At 43.8% G+C, this 24,441-nt stretch overlaps 1 protein-coding gene across 3 annotated transcripts in view; it reads right to left on the bottom strand.

Moving 5' to 3' along the window:
- Positions 1-24,441, bottom strand: part of LOC138481461 (glutamate decarboxylase 1-like) — a 719,240-nt gene that overhangs the window by 236,778 nt on the left and 458,021 nt on the right. For all 3 annotated transcript variants that reach the window (XM_069613613.1, XM_069613614.1, XM_069613615.1), the window contains exons 5-6: positions 20,637-20,749; positions 14,414-14,529 (exon numbers count right to left, since the gene is read on the bottom strand). In XM_069613613.1, the coding sequence (XP_069469714.1) occupies positions 14,414-14,529; positions 20,637-20,749 (229 nt within the window). The remainder of the gene's footprint in view (positions 1-14,413; positions 14,530-20,636; positions 20,750-24,441) is intronic.

Below are 24,441 nucleotides of genomic sequence, written 5' to 3'. Positions count from 1 at the left end.
CAGATATTGTCTTGGGGTGGCAGGTTTGAGGCCTTGGAGAGCATAAACAGAGTATCTGGACTTATTATAAAGATGAGATTGATTTTCACACAGATCCCAAATAAAAGCTTTATCTTTAAGACTTTTCTTAATACACATTCTGTTATCTTTTCCCATGAATTCATTATAGCCAAGGGCTTCTAGAAAAGATAATACTATTTTTTGAAGATTTAGCATATAGGAATTCTTAAATCTGCCTTCACTTTTATTTTGTCTTATAAGGTTAAGCAGACTTCCTTCATCCCCGTCCCCTGAGATTATTCTAAAATAGAGTTTGCAACATTCGATTTTCCACAAAGTCAAGAGGGATATGAGCCCCAGTTCGCACCTTATAGCCTGTATTGGTACTGAATTGGGGAGTCCTAGGGCTGGTCTCCAGATCTTCCCTTCAAGTAAGTGTAGTTTACTCAGATATTTACTTTCTACTGTTTCCAGCGCATACAGAATACCAGGTATAATGCAGCTTTTGTATATCTCAAGTAAACCTTCGATTGAGTGGCCGCCTTTACTGGTCATATATTTCCTTATGACTTTCCATTTCTTTAGTACTTTTAGATTAACCGCCTCCTGGAAAAAATTTATACAGGGATTGCTCAGAATAGGCATCCCCAAATATGGATAGGCCTCAACAACCTCCAATTTAATAGAGTTTATCTGCCATCTTGAGGAAAGTTTTTTCTTTTCTAACTTTGTAGCTCCGAATACCATTACCTTAGTCTTATTTATATTAATACTAAGGTTATTCGCTTCAGAGTAAGCTAGTAGGCCATTCAACATTCTTTGCAGCCCTATCGGGGTCTTATCCAAGAGGACGGTGTCATCTGCATACATAAGGCCACATATGGGTTTCCCCGCCACTATTGGTGGGAAGTTATTTATGATGGTAAAGCTTTCCCACATATCTGAAACATACAAGTTATACAATATAGGCGATGTAACACATCCCTGCTTCAGTCCAGTATTAGTAGCGATCTCAGGTGATAACATCCCTCCTTTGCCCAGACATATGGAGACTGTAGTTTCCCTATACATTTCTTCCAAAAAATGCAAAATTTTGGGGCAGATCTTTTTCTCTCTTAATTTCTTCCACAAAAGTCCCCTATTAACACTGTCAAAGGCTTTCGAATAATCAACGAAGCACACATATAGTTTTTCCCCCTTATCCTTAGCCCCTGCTATAATGTGTTTCAACATTATTATATTATCGAGGGTGCTATATCCTTTGCGGAAGCCAGTTTGGAGAGCAGACAGAAGACCCTTTTCCTCTATCCAGTTATTTAAGCTGTCAACTAACAGTGAGCAGAAGATCTTACAGCTACTGTCTGCCATGGCCAGCAGTCTATAATTATCGGGCAATTTTCTGTCCCCTTTTTTAAAAATAGGGACTACTATAGCTTTCCTCCAGCTATCCGGTATGCAGCCTGTCTCCCATATACCAGTAAATAGCTGGAGCAGAGTCACTGCCCATTTCATGGGATTTTGTTTTATGACAGCATTAGCTAACCCTTCTGGGCCGGGGGCACGTGATGCTTTCATTTTAGAGATTACTTTAATAATATCCAGAATACCAAAGGGAAATGTATTATAGCTGTATGGATTTATACCAGTAGGGATAGCAGACATATCACTAATCTTGAAGTAGAGATCAGTAATATACTGCTTCCAAGCCTCCTGGCTCACATTAGTATTTTCCCTACAATCTTCCTCCATCAAGAATTGTCGATATAAGTACCAACATTTTTTTGAGTCATGGGTTTTACATATCTTATATAAACACCTCCAATTAGCATTATTAGTACTATACTTATAATCCTTTAGCCAGTTTTTATATTGTGTCTTTATATTACTGATTCTCTTACTTCTCTCTTCGTCATCTAAGTCACATGTCTGCTTTAGTTTACGAATCTCACCCATCATTCCTTTTTTCCTGTCATAAATCACTTGATCAAATTTGTGGGAATGATTTTTTCCCTTTTTATTTTTCACAATAAGGTTGCTGTTTGTCCTCCGTATTATTCCCAACAAATTCGTTATCAAATTGAGGCCGTTACGCACAATATCCTGGCCATCAATGATCAGGCTATCAAACAGCTCATTAAAGATAATTACATTTTTATCCGACCAAGTGATCCTGTTTCCACCTGCAGAAAATTGAATATCCATCACATTGCCCACATCCCAACTTTGCTTTTTCGGGCCATTAAAAAATGTACCCCTGATGGGTGTATGGTCACTCAAAATGGTATCTATGTGTTCAAAATAGCTCGTAGATTGGCTTAGTTTTTTATTTACAAACATATAGTCTAACCTATAGCCTACCTTCCCATTAGTCCAGGTTGCCCCAGTACCTGGCCCTATATTAGGTTCCAAATATTCTAACCCTCAACTAGACATAAGGTTCATCCACCGGCATCCCTGCACAAACTGGGTATTAAGCCCATCAACCAGGTTGCCCTCCTGTGTTTCCAATGATGCGGTAATGACCGTTTCGTCCCACAATTCTTTGCACCTATTCATATCCCTTACAGCAGAGTCACAGTGGGCGTTAAAATCGCCCACTATACAAATTTCGGACTGAGGAGAACCCAGGGTCCAGCTTTCAATAGTATGGTTTAGAAACTCCCCAATCTCATGAACATTATCCCCCCCTGGTTGAGAGTAGATGTTAATGAGAAGGAGGTTACCTGATAGCCTTCCCCTATCTATGATTGCACACATAACATTAGGTAGGTTCCCGTGCTTCTCATAAGGTTTAAATGAAAGATGGTTTTTTACCCCAATACATAGCCCTCCATACGGCCGGCCCTTTTCACCTTTGGAAGCAGCTTTACTCCAGATATTATATCCATCAAGTAGAATTTCCCCAGTTACCCAAGTTTCTTGTAAAGCAAAAACATCACTCTCCAACAACAATTGGATACCATCCTTGTGTAATAGGGAATTAAAGCCTCTACTATTCCAAGAGAGGAGATTGAATTCATTAATATATACCTCATCTCAATTCTGGATAGTAGTATTTCTCTCCAAAGAATTTACTTCTACATTTTTATTTCTTAATTCCATAGTAGTAGGTGAAGCTCCCACCAAATCCATGTTTTTATCATTCCGATCATTATGAATTGCGGAGTGGCATATCACAATTTCATAGTTATTGCCCCATACTCCATTAGAGTATTCCCTTATGAGGTCAACAAAAACTGCAGATCTAAATTGGACAATGACCCAGTTTCCCAGCTTCCATATTCCGGCAGGATAATAGATTCAATATCCCCTGAATTAATATTTTGTAACTGTGGAATATGTGACAGTTTATTCAGTAACCAAGCCCGATTTAAAAATGGGCTTTCATCAAGAGTGGATTTTTCTATGATTTTAATACTTTTCCCCACTATAAATTGGGGTTCTTCATTTATTCCCACAAAATTTGCCATACTTATTTTTTGGTTACTATGCATGGCCAATCGTTCCATCTCTTTGATATATATTTCCCTCTCCCTTTTTGTGAGAGGCATAATATTGTTATTATATGGAATTTCAACATATTTAAAATTGTTTTCTATAGATACCATATCCTCACATTCACTTTCCTCTATTGTATTATCCTTACCCTTTAGCCAGTTTTCTAGTCCCTTACTTTTAATTACCACTTTTTTCCCTTCGTCCGACTTCCGCTGATGTTCGATAATTTCATAGTGGTTCCCCACTTCTACGCATTCAGAGTCTAAAGGGGCGGTATTTGCTAGAGCCAGGGAATTTCTTTTAGCAGTCTTAGTAGTTTTAGTCTTGTCCATCACCATCCTCTTACGGGTGGATTTTTTATTTTTTCTATTTCGCCTAGTACGCCTCCTAGAGCCTTGAGCTACCCTTATTTCTACCTCTCTCACACTAATACTAGTCTTATCAGCCAAGTTTTCCCTTGAATTAAGTTGTTCCGAGTGGGAAGTATTAGTCTGTACAGTGGTATTCTCATTTTCTTTTTCAACCACCAAAACCAACTCACTCAAGTCTCCTAACACCTCATTAGACCCCACAGTATGCCTTTCCCCCTTTTTAAAATCATTTCCACAGTATTCCTCTATCATAATCCCAAGAGATCTGGTATTATCAATATTCTGCAATACCAATGATTTTGTGTCACTCTGTTCTTTAAGCAATTTAGTGCAAATGGTCAAGAGGACATCCATCATGGTAGTTAGGGCATACAATTTCTCACCAGATTTAAGTGAGTTTTCAATTACCCTACTTCTATCACTGTTAACAGAAATTTCAGAGAGGTTACCCATAGAATTATAAGACTCATCGCTCCAATTAAATTCCACTTCTCTCTGGGCAAATTTATCCAAATCTGGAGAAGCTGACAGATTTGTACCGATAATATTATTCATGTCGGTATCTTCTACTGCTGAAATTTCCAGATTTGTTCCCGTTCCCATAGATTGACGCCTGAATTTATGTACTAATGTCAACAGCGAATTATTGTCAATCATAGAGCTATTAGAGAGAAGAGGGGGAGGTAATACATTGTCAATCCTCGAGCTATTAGAGAAGAAAGGGAGGGGGAGTACATTGTCAGGTGCCATTACTTTTCTTTTACAGTAAGAAAGCTGAGTATCTTAGGTTGTTCTAATACGCCTTTAGTGTCACAAATAGGCTCATTCTTACTTCCCTTTTTTAGTTTTTTCCCTTTACCAGGCTTCTGGGTTCCTAATTTAATATTAGATGTGGGTACACTTTTATTCCCCTTTTTAGATCTCAAATTATGTGAGCAAGGACTTTGGGCCATGTTAGTAGAGTGTTAGGGGGGATATATATAAATAAGAAGGAATAGCTATTAATTCCTAAGAAGGCGAATCACCCAAAATTTAAATCAATCCTATCACAAGTGAGTCTATAATAAATATACCTAGGACCTAATCAATTCAGTAGTTATAGTACACTCCTTTTCTTAAAATTAACAGGGGAGAAGAAGCCTTCGCAGCCCCAGAAATGAATTAAACTAATATCAGGGATCAGCAAATAATAGAACTATAAAATGAGCAGCCAATACCATCAATTAGAATGGGAGCGAATAAAAAACAAAGTTATACAATTTCATAAAGAAAATAATTAATTTGATTGGTTAAAATTATCGTCACAAGTCATATAATAATAAAGTTAATGAATGATTGAAGAGTAGAGTTCAAATGTCAAGAAATATAGTATCTAAGTGTCAATCCGATAGTACCACCCGGAATGGGAACACCCGACAGCTTGAGGAGCGGCCTTAGTCCGACTCTCCCCCCCAGCCAGGTGATAACAATGTATATTTCACTGAAATAACTGGTTTGCTTACTTAGGATCCTATAAATTAATCTTCCTTCGGCAGCATCGGCACAACAGCCGTATAACAGCCAGAGGGCTTAACTCCACAGGGCTTTACGCCGCAAGGGTGGTTTAGAGTTGGTTTTGAGGCCCGGTGGATGTCACGTGATACGTCACGTGAGGCTGCAGCGCCCCGCCTCCTCCAGGAAGCAGGCACCAGTGTAGCAAGAGCAGAGAGCTCGCAATGCTACTTGAGCACAATATTAGGCAGCAAAACGTTGGCGTTTAAGGAAACGCTTTTACAGAGATCAGCAGCACACACCCCTCGGCTGGTTTAGGGCTGGTTTTGAGGCCCGGTGGATGTCACGTGATACGTCACGTGAGGCTGCAGCGCCCCGCCTCCTCCAGGAAGCAGGCACCAGTGTAGCAAGAGCAGAGAGCTCGCAATGCTACTTGAGCACAATATTAGGCAGCAAAACGTTGGCGTTTAAGGAAACGCTTTTACAGAGATCAGCAGCACACACCCCTCGGCTGGTTTAGGGCTGGTTTTGAGGCCCGGTGGATGTCACGTGATACGTCACGTGAGGCTGCAGCGCCCCGCCTCCTCCAGGAAGCAGGCACCAGTGTAGCAAGAGCAGAGAGCTCGCAATGCTACTTGAGCACAATATTAGGCAGCAAAACGTTGGCGTTTAAGGAAACGCTTTTACAGAGATCAGCAGCACACACCCCTCGACTACACTTATAGTCTAGTAATATTCTTTAATTTGGCTGCACATTTTTCATTGTGTTCTGTCCGTCTGACCCGCTACACATGACTGAGTAGGAAGTGTATGTGTGTGCTTTCGGGATGCCGACGTTTTTGTGTAGTTTGCGATATATTATTCACCTACTTCAAATGTACGGATATATACTGATCAACAGTTTTTGTTTGAAAAGTGAATATTTCGAGTTTGGCTGATCTGATTTTCGAAATATTTTTGACATGTACAAAGTCAGTTTGAAGGCTATCCGGGTGCTAAACATTTTGAAAATGGAGGAGGACAATGTTGAGATATGGATGTGGAAAGCACGATTTTTCCGCTTCTACGGAAATTAAAATGCAAAAAAACAAGTTTTATTCAGCAATGTTTCTGTGGATAAAAACGTTGATAAAACGTTGCTGAATTTATCATGAATGTTTGCGTTTGGCCAGATTGGTTGAATGCCAGATTTGCTGAATTTTCATGGACGAGAGCAAAAGTTACTGGGGACACTTTTTTTGTAACTTTCCTATAAATTCATTTTCTTATGCCTAGTGCCATTTAACCAGAACTATAGAGCAGATTAATATATTCTACAACTTCGAAATCAGCTCGTGTTCACAGGGCCACATTTGTGGTACACAGCAAGCACCCACCCTATTATTGCAGCTGTGCGGGTATCAACATAGTCGAGCCTGGTGCATAATCTCCATTTCAAGCATTACTTTTAAAATAATATTACTACACTGAACGAGCCAGGAACTATCTAACTCATTCGCCATTTTATTGATCACATGGATTAACAAGATGTCCAGTATAAGGTGCCCTTATAGTTTCCAACTATCACAGTGTCATAGGCATTTTTCTGCACTAAGAAAGGTATCTTCCAATCAGGTGCCCTTAAACCAGGGGCCTGACCATGGGATTATTTCAGACCAATGAAGGCCATCTCACACTCAGGATTCCACAAGAACTCTTTAGGTCCCAAATGAGTAGTGAGGACAGTCAGAGGGACAGCTATATTGCTATAGGCTGCCACTTTGCTCCTGTATTTCCCAGAGAGGAAAGTCCTCACTTGGTCTTGGGTAGTGGGGGTTGCCCAGTTCTGTACATGAAGTACTTCACTGACAAGAGGTGGCATCTTGTCCCCACATACACCAACTTCATGCTTGAGAAAGGCCAATGGCTCTTGTTCAGTTTGTCGCTTGGTTGTCTTCCTGAACAAGTTGGCCTTATGAAGGTGCTGACACCCAGTCTCTTGAGTCAGACCCAGTTCCTTCCAACTGGGGGTTGAATCTGCCATGTCATCCAGACATGTATTGCTGAGATACATGTTCCCATTTGGAACAGGGGCTAAGCTCATTTGACAGGTGTCAGTTGCAGCAACCAATCCAGAAGTCCATGCACTGAAGTAAGGTTCTGAAAAGGCCGAAACTGCGGTCTCCTCCTCAGCATAGACTGCAAGCGATATGTTTCCATACCCGGCAGAGAGATCATGACAGCCGCTGTACTTCACATTACAGAGCTGATCCACTAAGGTGTTACCTGTTAGTGAAGAATGTGTCTCTGTCTTGGGGGCAGAATACTGAGCTTCAGTGTTCATACAGAATCAAAAACTGGCCTTACCTGTATTTCCTTCCAGTTCCTCAGAATTGAACTCTTGACAAATGGAATGCTCATACACTCTTTGTTCTAATACAGGGTGGATCTCACTCCAACTGTCGGAACTTTCTTTTGGTTCTGAGCCACCATAATACCCAAACCTGGTGGGTTCACTTACTCCCAGAATACAGTTTGGTTTACACCGGCCTGTTATAAAGAGTGTTAGTAACAATAAAGGGGGAGATTGCCTCAGCAAACTCTCCAGCTCAGCTTGCTGATGTGGGAGGGGTGTGGAGACACTAGTCCATCCTCACTGGAGCCATTAGCAGGACCGCTGAAGCACAGGGTAGGGAGAGACAGAGGTCTCTGGCTCCCTTCCTGTAGTCATAGGCCAGACTCCAATTCTATCTCTCAAGACAGAATCCTTCATACTATTCATAAGAAACATTATGGTAACCTGGACAGGTCCACCAAGGACTTCTGAATAGTTTACCTTGCCAAGCTGTGAAACATGGCAAGGCCCAGACCACTGACAGGTGGTCAAGGATTTATAGAACAAGTTTGACAGGAGAAGGTCCCACCTCCTTCTCTCGGGCTCACTGAGAGTTTAAATCAAACTCATGAAAGAACTGACTGACCTCTCTCTCAGGCCCTCCTGTGGATGAAAGCTCAGTGACACTTAGCAAGTCACTTCACTATCCCTCCACTGGTTCTGACCACTACTGAGCACAGCAGTGGAGCTACATCTGGATCTGTCATGCAGTAGGGTGTCAATAACTGACTTAGCAGTTATTCCCTGTGGGTTGCCACAAGGGCATATGGGATTGTGATCAGCAATCACCATTTGCAACCTATTGCCTGAGATCTCCAGGGTCAAAGGGCTAATCAAATTAGGCCTTGCCTCTGGTAGCAATGAGTTCACTCCTAAAAGTGAACTCTGGAGTAACTTAATTCCTGTCTCACCCTGTCAACCTGGTGATAGAAAGTGAGACTTCCACAGTGGGTTTCCTCTGGGACCCCCATCATGGGCCAGCAGGAATGTGTGTTAGACCACACAGGTGATGATATCCTGACACTAGGATGCATCACCAGGGGAATTTCACACATCAACTGCAGAAGGAAGGACCTCACAACCTGAGTAACCTCCAACCTCTGGTCGGCTCTGTGGGCTTACTCTGCAGTAACCCACCTTCATATTGAACTTTTTGCTTCACTGGAGGAGAATGCTCCCATTGGAAGCAGGCCTTTCTCCATAGGCCTAACCATGATGGTTTTCTTTTCTGCTGGCCCATACTTCTTGCTCTCCTGGGACTCTCCTCTAACTGTACACTAGGCAACTGAGGAGGCCCATTGGATTCAAGGGTTTCTGGCGGTCCCTCTTCCAACCTTGGAATAGGGACTCTTCCAACTACCTCAACAGATGTTGTAGGTATGGCAGGGGGAATATTCTCTTTCCCTCTGCCTCTATTTTCGACTCCTCTGACCATGGGTTTCACCTTAGGCATTGGCCTTTTCTTAGGCATGGCTAGGACAGCCTTATTTTGAGACTTTGGGCCTCATTACGAGTGCAGCAGTAAGGGGTTAACAGCACCGGTAAGGATGCCGGTGCCATTAACCCCTTAACGCCGCATTGCGAGGTCCCTTAGTGGGTCCCACTAAGGCCGGCTGGTAAAACCAGCCGTCCTTAGCGGGAGCCGCTTAGGGACCAGGGAGCTAATAATGGGCCCGCTATTTGCGGGCCCGTTATTCGCTCCCTCCCCATTCCCATGAGCCCTATGGGGTCTCGAATGGGAATGTGGAATGGTTTTCTAAATGGGGATTTACTGTGTCCTCCAAGGTTGGAAGGACCCGGTAAGTCCCCTTTCAGAGAACCCGGACCTGGACACGGGTTTGGAGGCAGCCATGTCGCTAGTAGCTCCATGGCTACCTCCAAACTCGTAATGACCCCCTTAGTGCTTGAAGGGTCTGGTGAGGGCCTATCAGGACATAAGTCTTGAAGACTTAACTCAACCAGCACTCTTCTAGGAACCACTCACCTTAAATTGACAGATATAATGACGATTTCTCTATTCACAGTTTGAAAGACAGGTTCTACTAGAACATTAAGAGAGGGCCTACCAGCCAACTGAGCATCCCCCACGGGAACTCTGGCAAGAACCTGTGGGTTTACCATGAAGGAAGCTACATCAGCAGGACTGGGCCCAGTGTTCCTAACCGTAGAGGTATTTACACCTGCTACCTGAGCACTATCCTCATAAGAATTATTACTATGCAACATGACTGGGATGGGAGCCAATGCTCCAGCACTGCTAGTTTCCAAGCAATCTAGACTCACTTCAGACTCATCCTCTATGGGAATGCAGTCTAAAGGGAAGGACACCCCTGCAATCTCCTCTTCCTCATACTGAGAGAAGGCCAGACTGGCAGAGTGGACCCCTAAGGTCTTACCCTTACATTTGGGGTCCTCCTTCCTGTGGTCACTTGCTCCACAATTGTAACAAGTCCCACTGGCACTTGACACATAGTGAGGCTTAGAGAAACCACTCACATGCTTGGGAGGGTTAGTCCCAATACCCTGACATGATTCTGATGAATGCCCATTATTAAACTGTGTGTGGGCCTTCTTGGACATAGTTTTATCAGTACCCCAACCCTCTTTCTCTTTCTGGTTCTTCCCCTCCTCCTGCGTACCTGAAGCAGGCTTTTCCTTGTGGCACACTCTATGTGATACCCATAAGTCAGCAGCAATGGTTAGCCTCTTTGGATTTAACTCCTTTAATTCAGCTAAATGCTGCTTATGCTGTGGGGAACAAGCGGCAAAAATATGTTCAAGCATGACCGAATTGTTCATACCCTCAAAGGTGGTTACCTGATAGCCTTCTATCCAGCCACACACATTTTGTTTAAAGAATCGGCAACAAAAGTTACATAGGTCATACGTTATTTTCTTTTGTATTCTCTAAACAACCTCAGGTTCCCAAAGTCGAGGATAAGAGATTGCTTCAGTTTTACAAAGTTTAATCTATCAGCCTTTGACATTTCCATAATGGCACTGCAGCCAGAATAGGGCAGTCTGCTGATCAACCATGAAATTCTGTCAGCATCACTCCCTCCTTGTACCTTAGATGCATACTCAAAAATTACAAGCCTGTCAATTATGTCATTCTTCTCTTCATACATACCTAAGAGATCTTTAGGAAACCTAGGATGTGAAGAGAACCCAGAGCCATCTCCAGATCCTCTGGAAGAACCTTGTTAAGCATGAATCCTACCAAGCTCCTGCACTGTCTTAATCCTCAACATTGGCCACTGCAGTGGCAGCAACTTCATTACTGCTGCTTGGTCCCGCCCCAGCTCCACTATCAGGACTATTTGTTAAGTTAAGCGCTATCTTATTTCTCTCAAAGTCCAACATTTGTACAACCACCTCTGCTTTAGTGCCAGAGAGTGTCAAGCCCCTCTCAGCACACACCTTTCTCAACTGATCCACTTTTGAGGCACTTAAAGTGGTGAAAGTGATTGTTTCTGTGATACTTAGTACAGTAGGTGACTTGTAGCTACAAGGCAAAACGTTACAGTGTTCTGTGTAAGTATTATCTGGACACACCACCAGTGATCTACACGGTGGTACCCAATGGAGATCCTTTTCACAAAACACCCAGATGTTATGCGGAAAGGGTCATCCCACCGCTGTAAACTAATTTGTTAGGACTGATATTCTATACTCTGGCCTGGTGGATAGATGTATAAAAGGCCAACCTTTATTGAGACAGGAACAACTCTGGGAAGCTGTAGCCAAACAAGTTTAGGTAGCAGTGACAGACAGTCTAGGCTAAGTTCCTCAGAGGTGGTGAACTTTTAAGGGGTATACAATGAGGTCACACAATGGGAGTCACAGATTACACTAAAACAGGATGTATAAAAACACAGTTAGTCATTGATTGGCAACACACTATAGAAAAATCACTACTAGCAGGTAGACATATCACACAACACTATCAAATGAAATACATATATCCATTCACTTTGTTATCGTGCATAATACAGATCAGAAACTCCTGCAAAGGAAAGGTTAGACAATTATTATGCACTTACGGTCCACAGAGATGGTCCCTAACTAAAACTATCCAGCCCTAAATTGTCTGGGGCCTTTTGCCCAATAGTTCAGGTTAAAGTTCCACAGAAGTTAGGAAGCAGGAAAAAATGCAGGTAGGATCTCTGGGGTCCAGTGAAGGGTTCTTAGGGATAGGGTTCAAGTTACACTAATGCCTAAAAGTAGCCCCAAACGGCAGATGTCTTGTCCAAGCAAGCAATGGCAAAGCTGAAAGTGTTATAATTAAGGTTTATTGTAAGCCTGTTGACTTATAATGGGAGTATAGGGGTAGGTTAGAAGCTCTGTAATTTACACTCCTTACTTTGATTCTTCCCCAGACTTGGCAGGACAAAGGAAGATGGTCCGACGTTGCTTTTCTCGCTGAAAGTCACAGTCCTCGATTCCCAGGGATTGCAGGTTTGAGCTGATCTGCGGTTGGTGTCTTTCACTGTTGCAAGGACTCTCGATTGAAGAATGCAGCAAAACTCTATTCAGGACTCCTCTCAGGACAGGACTCGGGTCAGGTAAGCAATTTCGGACAGTTGTCATCGCGCACAGCAACGCAAAAGGACCCAGCAACAGCAGTGAGACTTTCCCTCCTATCTCAGGTCCCCTCAATGCTAGGATGCTGACATTCCACAGGAGATAGTCTTGTAGGGCCAGCTGGGGATCTGCCAAGTTTCAGGCCGAAACTTGGTACAGTGACACTAGCAGCAGGTAGGCTAAAACAAAGCTGGTAAGCAACAGGATGGTTCCAGGCCACTTCCAAAGGTTTCCTTTGGCAGGGCACCAAGCAGACATCAGGAATGGATCGTCCCCCCACTCCAAGGGTTACAGCTCCTTTGCAGGACTACTAAAGATCATGAGCAAGACAGGGCTCCTCCAGGACAGCAGCAAAAGTTGGTTGCCTGGCCTCCTTCAGTCAGGTCTCAGGTTTCTTTGTGGGTCTCACAGCTGGACATGATACTTGGCTCCTTCAGATTTCTCCAGGATCTCTGAAGAATACATGCAGAGGTCCTCTTCTTACCCTAAAAGCCAGGTAAGAGCTGAAACTCCCACTAGCCAATAGCAGGTCTAGCCCGCACACACCCCAGCAGTGGTCCAATCAGGACCACTGGTGGGAACATTCATGCACACCAATTGGACACACTGAAACTAGTTTGTGGATTGGGGTCAGACAGACCCAGCCCATATCCTGCCAGCAAACACACACAGCCCTACAGTAGCCTGCCAAAAGCTTCTGCTTTCCCGCACATTGGAAGTCCTTATAAGGATTTTCCTGGCCTCTCAGGCCAGGAATAAGGCTAAAGAACCAGATGGCAAAAGGACAAGCAAAAAATCTCGTGGTACGGCCATGTTTGACCGGTAGCCACTAAGTAGCTAAACGTGGTAAACGCAGTAAGGCTAAAACGAGAATCCCCAAAAAGTGGGAAAAAGTCACTGCTGCCACCAGCTTATCCTTTTAGCACAGCTAGAGTAACCAAAAATCCTCTGAGTGTTAGTCTAGGGCAAAACAAATATGCACCCCCTTGTACTGCAGTGTAAGCTGCATTGCACAATGATAAAAAGTTACCACAAGTGATACAAAAGTAACCAGAAGTTGTAACACAGTAACACGACTAAGGGAAACAAGGTTTCCCAGTACTGACAGCCTGAAGGACATATCAGTTTCCCCATAACATATGAGCAAAGGCCTGTGTAATGAAGCTGAAGACTTCACAGCACCGTGAAAAGTACAGGTCAGATTCAAAAATAAAAGCAAAAGGTTTGGGAGTTCCATAAAGATGGAAGGAAAGATGCAGCAAAGAGAAATCGTTCCTAACACAATGTCCGGATGGCAACAGGAAGTAGATGCTTTTATGTGGATTATGTTTATCAAAATGGCCTCCGTCGAGGTTCCAGTTCCTGCAATGATGTTGTTTCCGGTCCTGGTGTTTCCGCTGCCAGTGTTTCCATTTGAGACATGCCGGTAATGGTGCCACCAGCATTTTTGATGCCGGTGCCACTGATTTTAGTGTACGGTGACGGTGAGGCTGCACCAGTATGTAATGGCAGTATGTAACGCCTACCTGTAATGACTATCATGCCTATCTGCATGCGTGAAAGAGTACCCTGTACCATGAGGCGAGGCAGCGCCAGTATGCGTATATGGACACTGTAACCTATTCATGTATTCTTGCACTTTGTAAATTATACCATGTACTACGCACTTTCTGTAACTAGCGCCTAGATGCATCAGGGCTTTGTGCACTGAAATAAATGCAAAAAAAACAAAGTCCTGCGGGTAGACATTCGAGACAAGCCCACTTGGATTTAATAGCAAGTGTTGAGACTCCACATTTTTCTCCATCAATCCCACACACTGGGCCCTAGAGGACAGCCCCTAGAGGCAGAATGCAACTGCCAGCCACTGGCTTGAGAAGGTTGGAACCTCCTCGGAAGTTCTGGACAGTTCTCCTACCCAGATATTCCAGGGTGCCTGAATGGTGTTGTGTAGGACTTTGAAAATCCCCAAAAGATTAAATATGAACCCACAGAGAGTCACGTTTAATAATCACTACTAAACTTCACAGTTTTTGGAACATTCTGCTAATTAAATACATGTGTGGTACAGAGATGTTTTTGTGCCCATACTTACATGCTCTGAAACAAATAGTGCAATGTGTGGAATAGCCGCCATGCCTTTGGTCTTCACTGCTGGAAAGCGCTTGTAGCGTGCCAGCAGTATGCTGTACAGGTTTGATATGGACCCACCTATTAAATATAAAGTGTATGTAACTTTCAACACAGAACCTAAAACGTGGCCAAAGTTACAGACTACACAATGGCTCATCAACACTGGGTTGAAGGCTGTGCAGATAACATAATGACATTTTTTAACAGGCAAAAAAGGAGTAAACATTTTTCATATATGCTATATTATGTTAACCGATATTAATAGTGTGCCCATCACCACCGTAGTGGTCTTATGACACCTTGGTGGCATATTGGGACCCTGCCAGAGTGTCGCCAGACCTTAGTCTGTGGAAAGGAATGGGAGCTTTGGGAGGAGGTGATAGGAAAGAGAAATGAAACAATAGAATTCCCAAAATCAGAGAGGAAAAACAACTGGGATGCGTGGGAGGGTATATGGTAGTTGAATAAGGGATGCATGTTTCTCAAATGTGATGAATTATTGGTAAGCATGAGTGTATGATTCAGGAGAGTACAGGTTGGTTTAGAGCAGAGTTTTATTGGGATGGCCATATCGAGAACTAACAATGTGTGGTGCTGGATGTAGTTATTTGGTGAGTATGAAAGAGACTACAATACCGTTTAACAAAGATATTACTCTGAGTAACTCTGCCCTTCCCTTGACTCACTCCTGGAGAAGGCTCATCCATTGGCAAAGACGTTTACTGTGAGTAACTCTGACTCCTCTCTTCCTTTGGGTAAATCAGGAGTAAGTCAAATGTTTTTCATAATATTCATGGTAAACGAATAGCCTCCTCCTCCTCCTCGATATGGGATACTCTATTGCTATAATAATTTTTGTTCTATATAGTGCTTTGTGTCAGATTCCCCCTGCTTCTAGACATTGTATTAGCAGGTGTTATGACCAAATTAAATGGCATTCAATGTTTAGACCTAAGAGGAATGAAGGGCACTCCTGCCACAAGATTCACCTTTGGGAACTCCAGGATTGTCCCTTTATCACAAGTACACATGAGCTACCGTCCTGGATAAGAGAAATCTTAGTTTCTGATATGCAGTATATTATGGACTACTAGAAAACAGTTGCAACGCAATACAACTCTGAACTTTACAAGAAACAACATTCTATTTTTACATAGTCTATGACTTACACCTAGGAATATGTCAAACAGAAATACATTTAAGACATATTACCCAAGCAGGTGGGCATTACCGGACCAGGTAAGGCCCCAGGGCATCAGTTATAAGCCAGAGTAAAGCACCGGTTTTAACGTAAGCCCTGAGCCATTACCCGACCTGGTATTCCCCCCCCCCTGCAAGGGTAATATTGCTATTAGTACCCTGGCAGGTTGTACCAGGGTACTAATAGTATAGTTTTCTCAAGTTGAGAAAGAAACAGCCAGTTAACCGTTTCTCAACTTGAGATAAAAGTACAAACAAAGATGGCCGCCATGATTCGTGGCGAAGGGAACTACACGTAGTCCCTGTCCCTTTCCATGCGGCTAATTGCACTTCGGGATGCGCCGGGAACACTACTGTTCCATTCGGAGGCGAGGGACAAGGCAGCAGCAGTTAGGTGGGGCTAGGGTGGCGGCAAAACGTTTGGAAAAGGGGGTGGAGTGTTGGAGAATGGGACATGGGCAAGCAAGGGACCACTTACTTCATTATCCGGCGGGGAAGATGGTGGCCTCCAGCACTGAGGAGCCTCAGAGTGGAGGCTTTACTCATTGGCTGGGTGGCCAAGGCCATGCCCCGGTGGGTACTAATTTTATTTAATGTGGGAATAACAAGAAGATGTTTAGAGTACATGTAAACAATGTCTAACCTATTAACAAGGCATACACAAAGGCCAAAAAGCCTACTATGCTATTCGCACAACAAACTAGACCAATACGCTTTTCAAGATGCTTTGTGAGATAAAAGCACCATAATGAAGAGACAAGCCTCCTTTTGTTTTGCTGCATCACTGCAAAGGCCTTCGGACTTCCATCGAATCCAAGAATTTAAAAGGTTGCACATCTTCACAGGATATCATGGACATATTGTTGCCCTTTCTTCACCCATGCTACTGGCTTCTCTCTCATCCCCATGCACCATGAACCTCATTCTGACGGAGGTGAACCCTTGTCACTAGCCAAAGATTGCATTGATACCTTGGAACATGCTGGACATTCTGGAGCTTTCCATCATGCATGGCCCTGTCCTCCAGTAGATGAAGTATGCCATCAATTCTCCACTTCTGAAAAACCCATCCGACAACCTCAAAGTCTTAGTCAACTATCTCCCAAAAACCAACCTTCCCCTCCTGCACAAAATCATAGCAAGAACATTTCACAGCATCTCGAAACGAACCATGTTCTCCCTGATCATCGGTATGGGCTAAAACCACTAAGCAGACTGAAATAGCGTTAGTCGGAAGCAGAGTGTATCATGTACATTTGCTGGACAATTCTCAAGTCCTAATGCTGGCCTCTTTGGTGGCATTCAACACCATGGGCCATGTATTATTCCTGACTACTGAAGAAATGGATTGGCATGTCAGGCTTAGCCTTAGAAAGGAAGGTTGTATTTCTTCCTGTACAGAGTCAGCAGGTCAGATTGTGCTTGGCTTCAAAATGTTTCAGATCTATCTCCAGGGTTGGGTTGTGGGGATTGCTAAGGGCTGTATAAGGGGAAAAGGAGCATAAGCAAAAGTGGGTAATACATCTGTTGGTTGTATGTATGTTTGAAGCCTGGTCATAGTTGCCCTACATTGCAGTTTTGCTCTGAATGGGGCTCATTTATAGCCCAGTGCAGATGTCCTCAAAAGAAATCTGACATTTGCCCCACATTTTTATACAACTGCACAAACGCGTAGGACACAGGGCTTTTCAAAGTGCATCCCAAATGCAGAAACGGGATGTGCTTTGAAATGTGCATAAATCATGTTTCGACCGGGAGCAGGGGAATGCACAATGCATATCCAGGTCATTCATGACTCTGTGCTGCTATTTTCAATTTCTATCCCTCCAACAGAGATAGAAATGCTGAACAATGGCCACAGCACACTTAGCACCCAAACGTTTTGTCCAACAAGGAAAACATAAGGCAGATATGAAAACCCTGGGATCTGAGCATTACATTGCATTATAAGACTCATTCATTAGAGAGGTGCAGTAGCGGTACTGACAACATACAGAGGTCCTCTGAGATTTAAAAGGAGGACCTCTGTATGTTGGCAGTGGTACCGCACTTGTCCATCTAACAGCATCCAGAAAGGGAACATACTGGTAGGCCAGTGCAGTAAGGAAAGTAGCCCACATACAGCTAAACACTCCCTGGCTCCCCAGAAGAGAAAGTTCCCTTTGGGCAGGAGGTGAGCAAAGGCCCATTTCAAAGGTCTGCTTGGGGGTCCTCCTAGGGTGGCCAACATTATGAAAAAGGCATGTGGAAAATCCACTTTCGCTCATTGGGCCTAATTTTCATTAACTTCCACAGTTGGGATCCTATAGACCATGTAATATTTAAACAAGAGAAATAGAAACAGGTTTTTAAAAACAAATAGATCTCCCTTCTGGAAAAAATAAAGTGGCAAAGTTGCTTGTATAAGGAATCAAAACAGAGCATTGCTTGTAGTTTAAACACAGATTTCAGCTCCATTCTCTCAACCTGGGGAGCTACCTCATCTCTTTTCTTCCTTAAACATGGATTCACCGAGAAAAAAGTGGCTACATCACAGAGGGGGATAAAGCAGAAATGAAGTCATGAAAAGGAATGTTAACAGGGAAAGGAAGTGGTGGGGCATCGTGGTGGGTGTTCTTAAAGCAGGAGGGGAACACTCATCACCAGGAAAGAACAAATGGGATTGCACAGCAGCATATACAGTGGGGCACCCAAACACCGCCAGAGGCAGTGGGAGCCAACACAGTCTAACACTGGTAGCTGGAGCAAAAGATACATTCAAGCTGCAAAGCTCTGGTCACTTGACGTCCAGGTGATCTTTTCGACACTCCGAGAACAGAGCACAAGGGGGAAGGGGAACCAGTTCTTTGGTATACCAGGCCTAGTCTGCACCCTACCGTGATGGCACCACTTTAGTGAAGAAGGAGGGGGCTAACGACCGGCACTGCGGGCATACAACAATGAGCTAACGAGGAACGAGGTGGAAAGACAAAGAGGTCCTCAAGACTGGAGGACCTGGATGAGAAGCGGGATTGAAATGCTGATGTATTGGAAATCCAGCGAGGTATGGAAAGGCGATGGAGTGTTAAATGTAGCATCCTGCGCTGCTGGGTACTGGGAGGCTGAATTTCATGTTGGTGTCAGCAAAGGTAGCCTGCACCGTGCTCACTGGAAAAACTTGTTTTATGTGCAGCGTTAAAAGTATGTTTATAATACAACTCAGCCACTGGAGCTGACCTCCTCCCCACCCCTTCCCGAGGATTGGGGTTAATTTCAAATGAAAGGGTTGAAGGGCCCCGATGTCGTCTCTGAATACATGGACCCAGCTTTGAAGTTGACACATAACCATTTTAAAGTGCATCCCAAATTCAATAATGGGATGTGTATTGATATGCGCATGAATCATGTTTCGATGATCAGCAGCAGGGGAATTGACAGAAATGCTTGAAGGACACACTCCGAGCCCACATGTTTTCCAACAACGAAAACTTAAGGCAGATATGAAAACCCTAGGATCTGAGCATTACATTGCATTACAAGTCATTTTTTTGGAGAGATGCAGTACCACTGACAACATAAAGAGGTGTTTGGAAGAAACCTTGGCTTTATTTTTTGGAGAGGTGCAGTACCATAGACAAAATGCTCTCAGGCTTCTTATGAGGACCTTGTTATGTTGCCAGTACTGCACCTCTCCAAAAATGTATACTTGCCTTACATTGCATTGCAAGCATATTTGTTGGAGAGGTGCATTACCACTGACAACCTACAGAGGTCCTCATAAGAAGTCTCGGATTTCTTTCAAGAACCACAGTATGGCATTGTTTTTTTGAGATGTGCAGTACCACTGACAACATACAGAGGTCCTCAAAGAAATCTGAGCAGCCAGATTTCTTTGAGGACCTCTGTATGTTGTCAGTGGTACTGCACCTCTCTAAAAAAGAATGCTTGTAATGTAGCACTTTCCAGAAAGGGAAACCTACCTGTAGCCCAAGGGGCCAGGAAAGTAGCCCAAATATAGCCCAACTCTCTCTGGCTCCTCAGAAAGGAAAGCTTACTACAAGGCACCGGCTTTCAAATTGACACACACACACGACATGCTATTCCTGATTGGGAGAAAATAAGTTAAACCAGCTATTATTGGATTGCATTGCAAACAAGAAATAACATTTAGTATGTTGGCGGAGTATGCCACAGCATTTCCAGTTGTCATGCCACTTTTACTCCATCTCTCTTCTCTGTAGTAATGGTGTTGGCGATATTTTGGTGGCTGCGCCACCAAAATGGGCCAAAACCAAAAAGCCTGGGGGTAAACTATTATGAGTTGAGTGGCCTCTACTTTGGAATGTAGTGGGCATTCAGTACGGGTCACTGCCTGCCCTCCCGACTTGTATAAGAGAACAGACAACCAGTATGTTTAAGAAGGCTTTTCATCACTGAGTGCATTTGTGTGCTGATTCCCGCCACTGTGCAACATGGCTCGGGATCCCACACACAGCAGATACAATGCCACCCATCTTGTCCTTGGAGTGGAACCTCAAGCTAAAGTAACGGGATCCACTGCCCTACTGAGAAACCAACTTGCACAACCTAACTCCATGCTTTGCTACCTAGCCTTCATCGACAGACGGGTGCATTGCAAGATAACTTGGTTCACGCCCTGTCTTCAAAATATAATGTAAGGAATGAGCCATGTGCAGGCCAACTTGCTTCCGTCATCAGTCAGAACCTCAGTATATCAACAATGCTCATTATTAGAAGAAAGAGGGATGGCTTCAGGCATAAATACATCACTAAATGACACCCTCCCTGCAGAACCTCTGCACCTTCCCTTACATTAGGGTTACTAATTACATAGCAATAGTAATCAGCTTGCCAACACCATTGCCTGTCCCTTGGTCTGTTTTCTTAAGCCTCTTTGCTTTGCTTGAATGAGGAGCGCTCAGAACGATGTCACACTCAAATGCCCAGCTTTTGACAAAAATAGAGACATGCACGGTCACACTTACCAGGAGAAAATGTTCCGTCGGCTTCGTTCTCGCCCCAGCCGACTATTTCATGCATTTTCTTCAGGATGAGCTCCTCCATGACAATGAAGACGGGGGCAATCTCATAGGTGAACCTGAAACAAGCAAAGGGCTGTAGAAGTCAGCAGGCACAACCCGACATAGATAACACATCATTAGATCAAAGAAGAGAAGATAGCATGCAAAACAGACACAGTGTGCATCATTACGAGTCCAGCGGTAACCCTGCCGGTGCTTCCGATGAGTTGCCGCCGGACTCATAACATTTTATCGGCACCACCAGGTCCGGGAAGCTGGGTGCCGGTAAATGTTAGTCCCCATTCCCGTGGAGTCCCCATTACTAATGGTGCCGATGCTTCTGTGATGAGTCTGCCTACCGGGGCCGCTCCGCCCGGCAGGTCAGACCTGCTGGGAGCATCGGCCCCAGCAGGCAAACTCATAGTGTGACAGACCGGAAACAAGGGTGCCGGTGAGCTTCCCGGCACCCTTGTTTCTGGACCACCACACTCATAATGAGGCCCAGTGGCTCATTATGAGTTCCCCGGTATTGCCCCCTATGATAGGGGCCTAATATACCGGCAGGTCAGGCCTATCGGTATATCCGAGCCACTACTGGCAGACTTGTAGTTTGCTGGTCCAGAAAGGTACCAGTATACCTTATTACCAGCACCTTATTTCCAGACTGGCAAACGTGTGCGCCTGAATATCTCCACACATGAGATTCACTGGGGAGATTCAAGAAGGTTGGCGATTTTTGATAAGGTCTCCCACAAAATACAGTGTAAGAAAAGTACGAAAAGCAGGCAATGGCCAAGGGACTGGCTTTTCGAATGGGTTCTTGTGAAGAATTTCTGTTTGGTGCCCCTATTTCAACTTCTCTGTTTTTCAAGTGCCTATTGAATTATTGGAATTAGGCTTACAATGGTTTGACATAACTTTATGGCTTGATAGCATGGGCTTCGTTTCAAAAGCTTGGCACCAGTACGCGTGTAGTTTTTTATGGTATTTGCCCTAGTGCAAATATGTAATCTTTCAATGCATTGTTGAACAGGGGCAATGTTTGCCCTAGTGCTAATGCCTTGTCCTATTTGGGCTAGCGAAAACATTGCTCTGCTGCAAGCATGCATTCAAAGAATACATTGTTTGTACTATAGCGGTTTTTGCCCTAGTGTTGTAGTGCAATGCCATGCAAAACTGGACTAGTAAAATGTTTCTGTAATGTGGTCCCATTCAGGGACGTCATTTAGGGGTCTCCAGAGGTCGCAACTGCGACCTCTGAGGTCTCCCTTGCGACCCCTTAAAAACGGGGAAAAAAAGTTTTTTTTCTTTTTTTTTAGAAATGCAAGTTCCTGGGCTGTGGCCAGCACCATGTGGCACTTTACTTCGATAGTGGCTGGCGTTCTTGTCCAGGCCTCTTAAAAAAAAGAAGAAAAAGAAGAAAAATAAGAACAGGAGTGCCACAAGTCTAACACTTTCAGCACTGACCCTAAATAAGAAAGAATAGGAACACCAAATAATATGTCTTTCTGGAATTCTATACAATAATTGCTAGACTGATTAAAGGTTTATTTCAGGCAACTTCAGGGGTGAGTCGCTGATTAAGTCTGTTCTTAAAGGCCTCAACTCAGCCTTTCATCCTTCTGAGGGCGATAAATGAGTACCAACACAGTTTGGGTGATATTGGGTGTATATTTTGTCTATATAAAGCTCTTAAGCGTAAGTGCTATATAATGACACATCATTATCATGTGGTCATGGACGTCTCCTTGCATTCACAGTAATTTGGTAATATGGGCCTATACACACTGATGATAATTATACATATGGCGATCCATTCTTGAATGAAATATACATCACATTATAGTGATATCGTAACCATATTTTTCGTAGTGTACAATGCTATGTGATGCCACTTCTGTTTTGTCAACGGGTGAAACATCGTGTTCCATCGCTTCCTGCGACATCACTTCGGGGTGGGGTCAAATGACATCACTTCCTGTGATGTCATCAGGTGGTCAAGGGTCGTGTGATGTCACTTCCGCTACCCCGGCCATTTTGGTGAAATGACGTCCCTGGTCCCATTGATTTTTTAAATCGGAAATGGGTTAAAAAAGTCTTAAGCAGAAAACAATGAAAGTATAAACAATCAATTGAAAGTGACTGTATGCGAAAAAGTCTTCCTGATAACCGTCTTTGCAATAACCTACCAATTGTTTCGTTGTTTCTTTTGCAAGGGCATTTCTTTTATTTCTGCCTTTTATGGAACAAGGGTCCCTCCCTATTGGCTCTTGCTTTCCTCCTCCACACTGCTGTCCTTCCCCAAATGGAATCCTTTCCAATATGCTCAATATGTCTTTTAGGGCAAACTTACTGACAATGACGTGTTTCAACCAGATAAAAAAGTTAATAAAAACGTCGAAAACAAATGGAAAATGAAAAAGCCCACCAAAATAACTTCCACGTTACAATCAGGATCCATAATGAAATTAAATCCCCCCAAAAAGTGATCTATTTTTATTTGCAACCTTAAAAGAACCATGACATGTGACTTTAAGAGGATATAATCATAGGAGTTGTGGGTTAGCCTAATACATTTGCGTTCTGCATATAGACAGAACATCTGGAGTCAGCTACTGAATGGGAAGGAAGTACAGGCAACAAAGGCTCTAACTTGGTTAGAAAAGTTGGAGGTTCCCATATGGAGGTCAACATTAGGGATTTTCGTGGGGACACTCATCCAACTAACTAGGGATGAACCTTGCATAGATTACAGAGGCAATTTAGATAGCATAAAGCTGGACACCTAGTTTAAAAAAATCTAAAGGACAACCACAGACACTGGGGGTCATTATGAGTCCGGTGGTAGCCGTGCCGGTAAATACCGGCACGGCTGCCGCCGGAGTCATATGTTTTCCAGCACCCGGCAATGGGGACTTACTGGGGCATTACAGCCCCGGCGGTACCAGTAATTCCTCATTGCCGGGTGCCGGACAATATTACTCCCCATTCCCATTTGAGTCCCATTGGACTCAACGGGAATGGGGAGGACAGATGCACCGGCACCATTCATGTGAATGGTGATAGTGCATCCGTCAAGGTCTGCGAGCGGTTGCCGTTCCGCCCGCCAGGTCAGACCTGGCAGGCGAAAAGGCACCCTCTTGCAGAACTCGTAGTTTGCCGGTCTGGAAACAGTACCGGCAATCTTACCGGTACAGTTGTTTCCGGACCGGCAACCTTAAAATGAGGCCCAATGACTCTTTCTTGGGATATCTGGAGAAAAACACGTGTCAGAATGAAGGCGAGAAACATCTGGAATGGGGATGCCATTAGCCGAACTTTATGTAATAATCAGTTACAATCAATGCCACTCATGTCATTCGAGGAAATGAAGCCAGAGGTAAAAAGGAAATGGTTGTATGCACACACAAGAGACAATGGGCGTCATTACGAGGTTGGAGGTAGCCTTGCTGGTTTTACCGGCAAGGCTACCTCCAAATTCGCATCCCACCCGGCACCCATGAATGGGCAATTACCGGGCTATTCCGGCCCAGCCTAACACTAGCTAATAACACTGACATCACCATTTATCATAATCAATCAATACATTCAACTATTGATTACTTTTGGTGTTTAAATAATTGTTGCTTAAAATTGAGTAATGATAAGCAAAGAGGATGTTGTCGGGATAGAGCTGGGATCAGTCTTAACTGGGAAGGTGCAGAGAGTGAGCAAAAAGAAAAGGCGCAGGTCCAACACAGTTGAGCCTGCAGCAACACTTGCCTGGAAA

Source organism: Ambystoma mexicanum, chromosome 5p, assembly GCF_040938575.1.
Source record: "Ambystoma mexicanum isolate Mex_15411 chromosome 5p, UKY_AmexF1_1, whole genome shotgun sequence".
Lineage (NCBI taxonomy): Eukaryota > Metazoa > Chordata > Amphibia > Caudata > Ambystomatidae > Ambystoma > Ambystoma mexicanum.
Note: the sequence above shows the minus strand (reverse complement) of the source record. Positions and strands in the feature narration are given on the sequence as shown.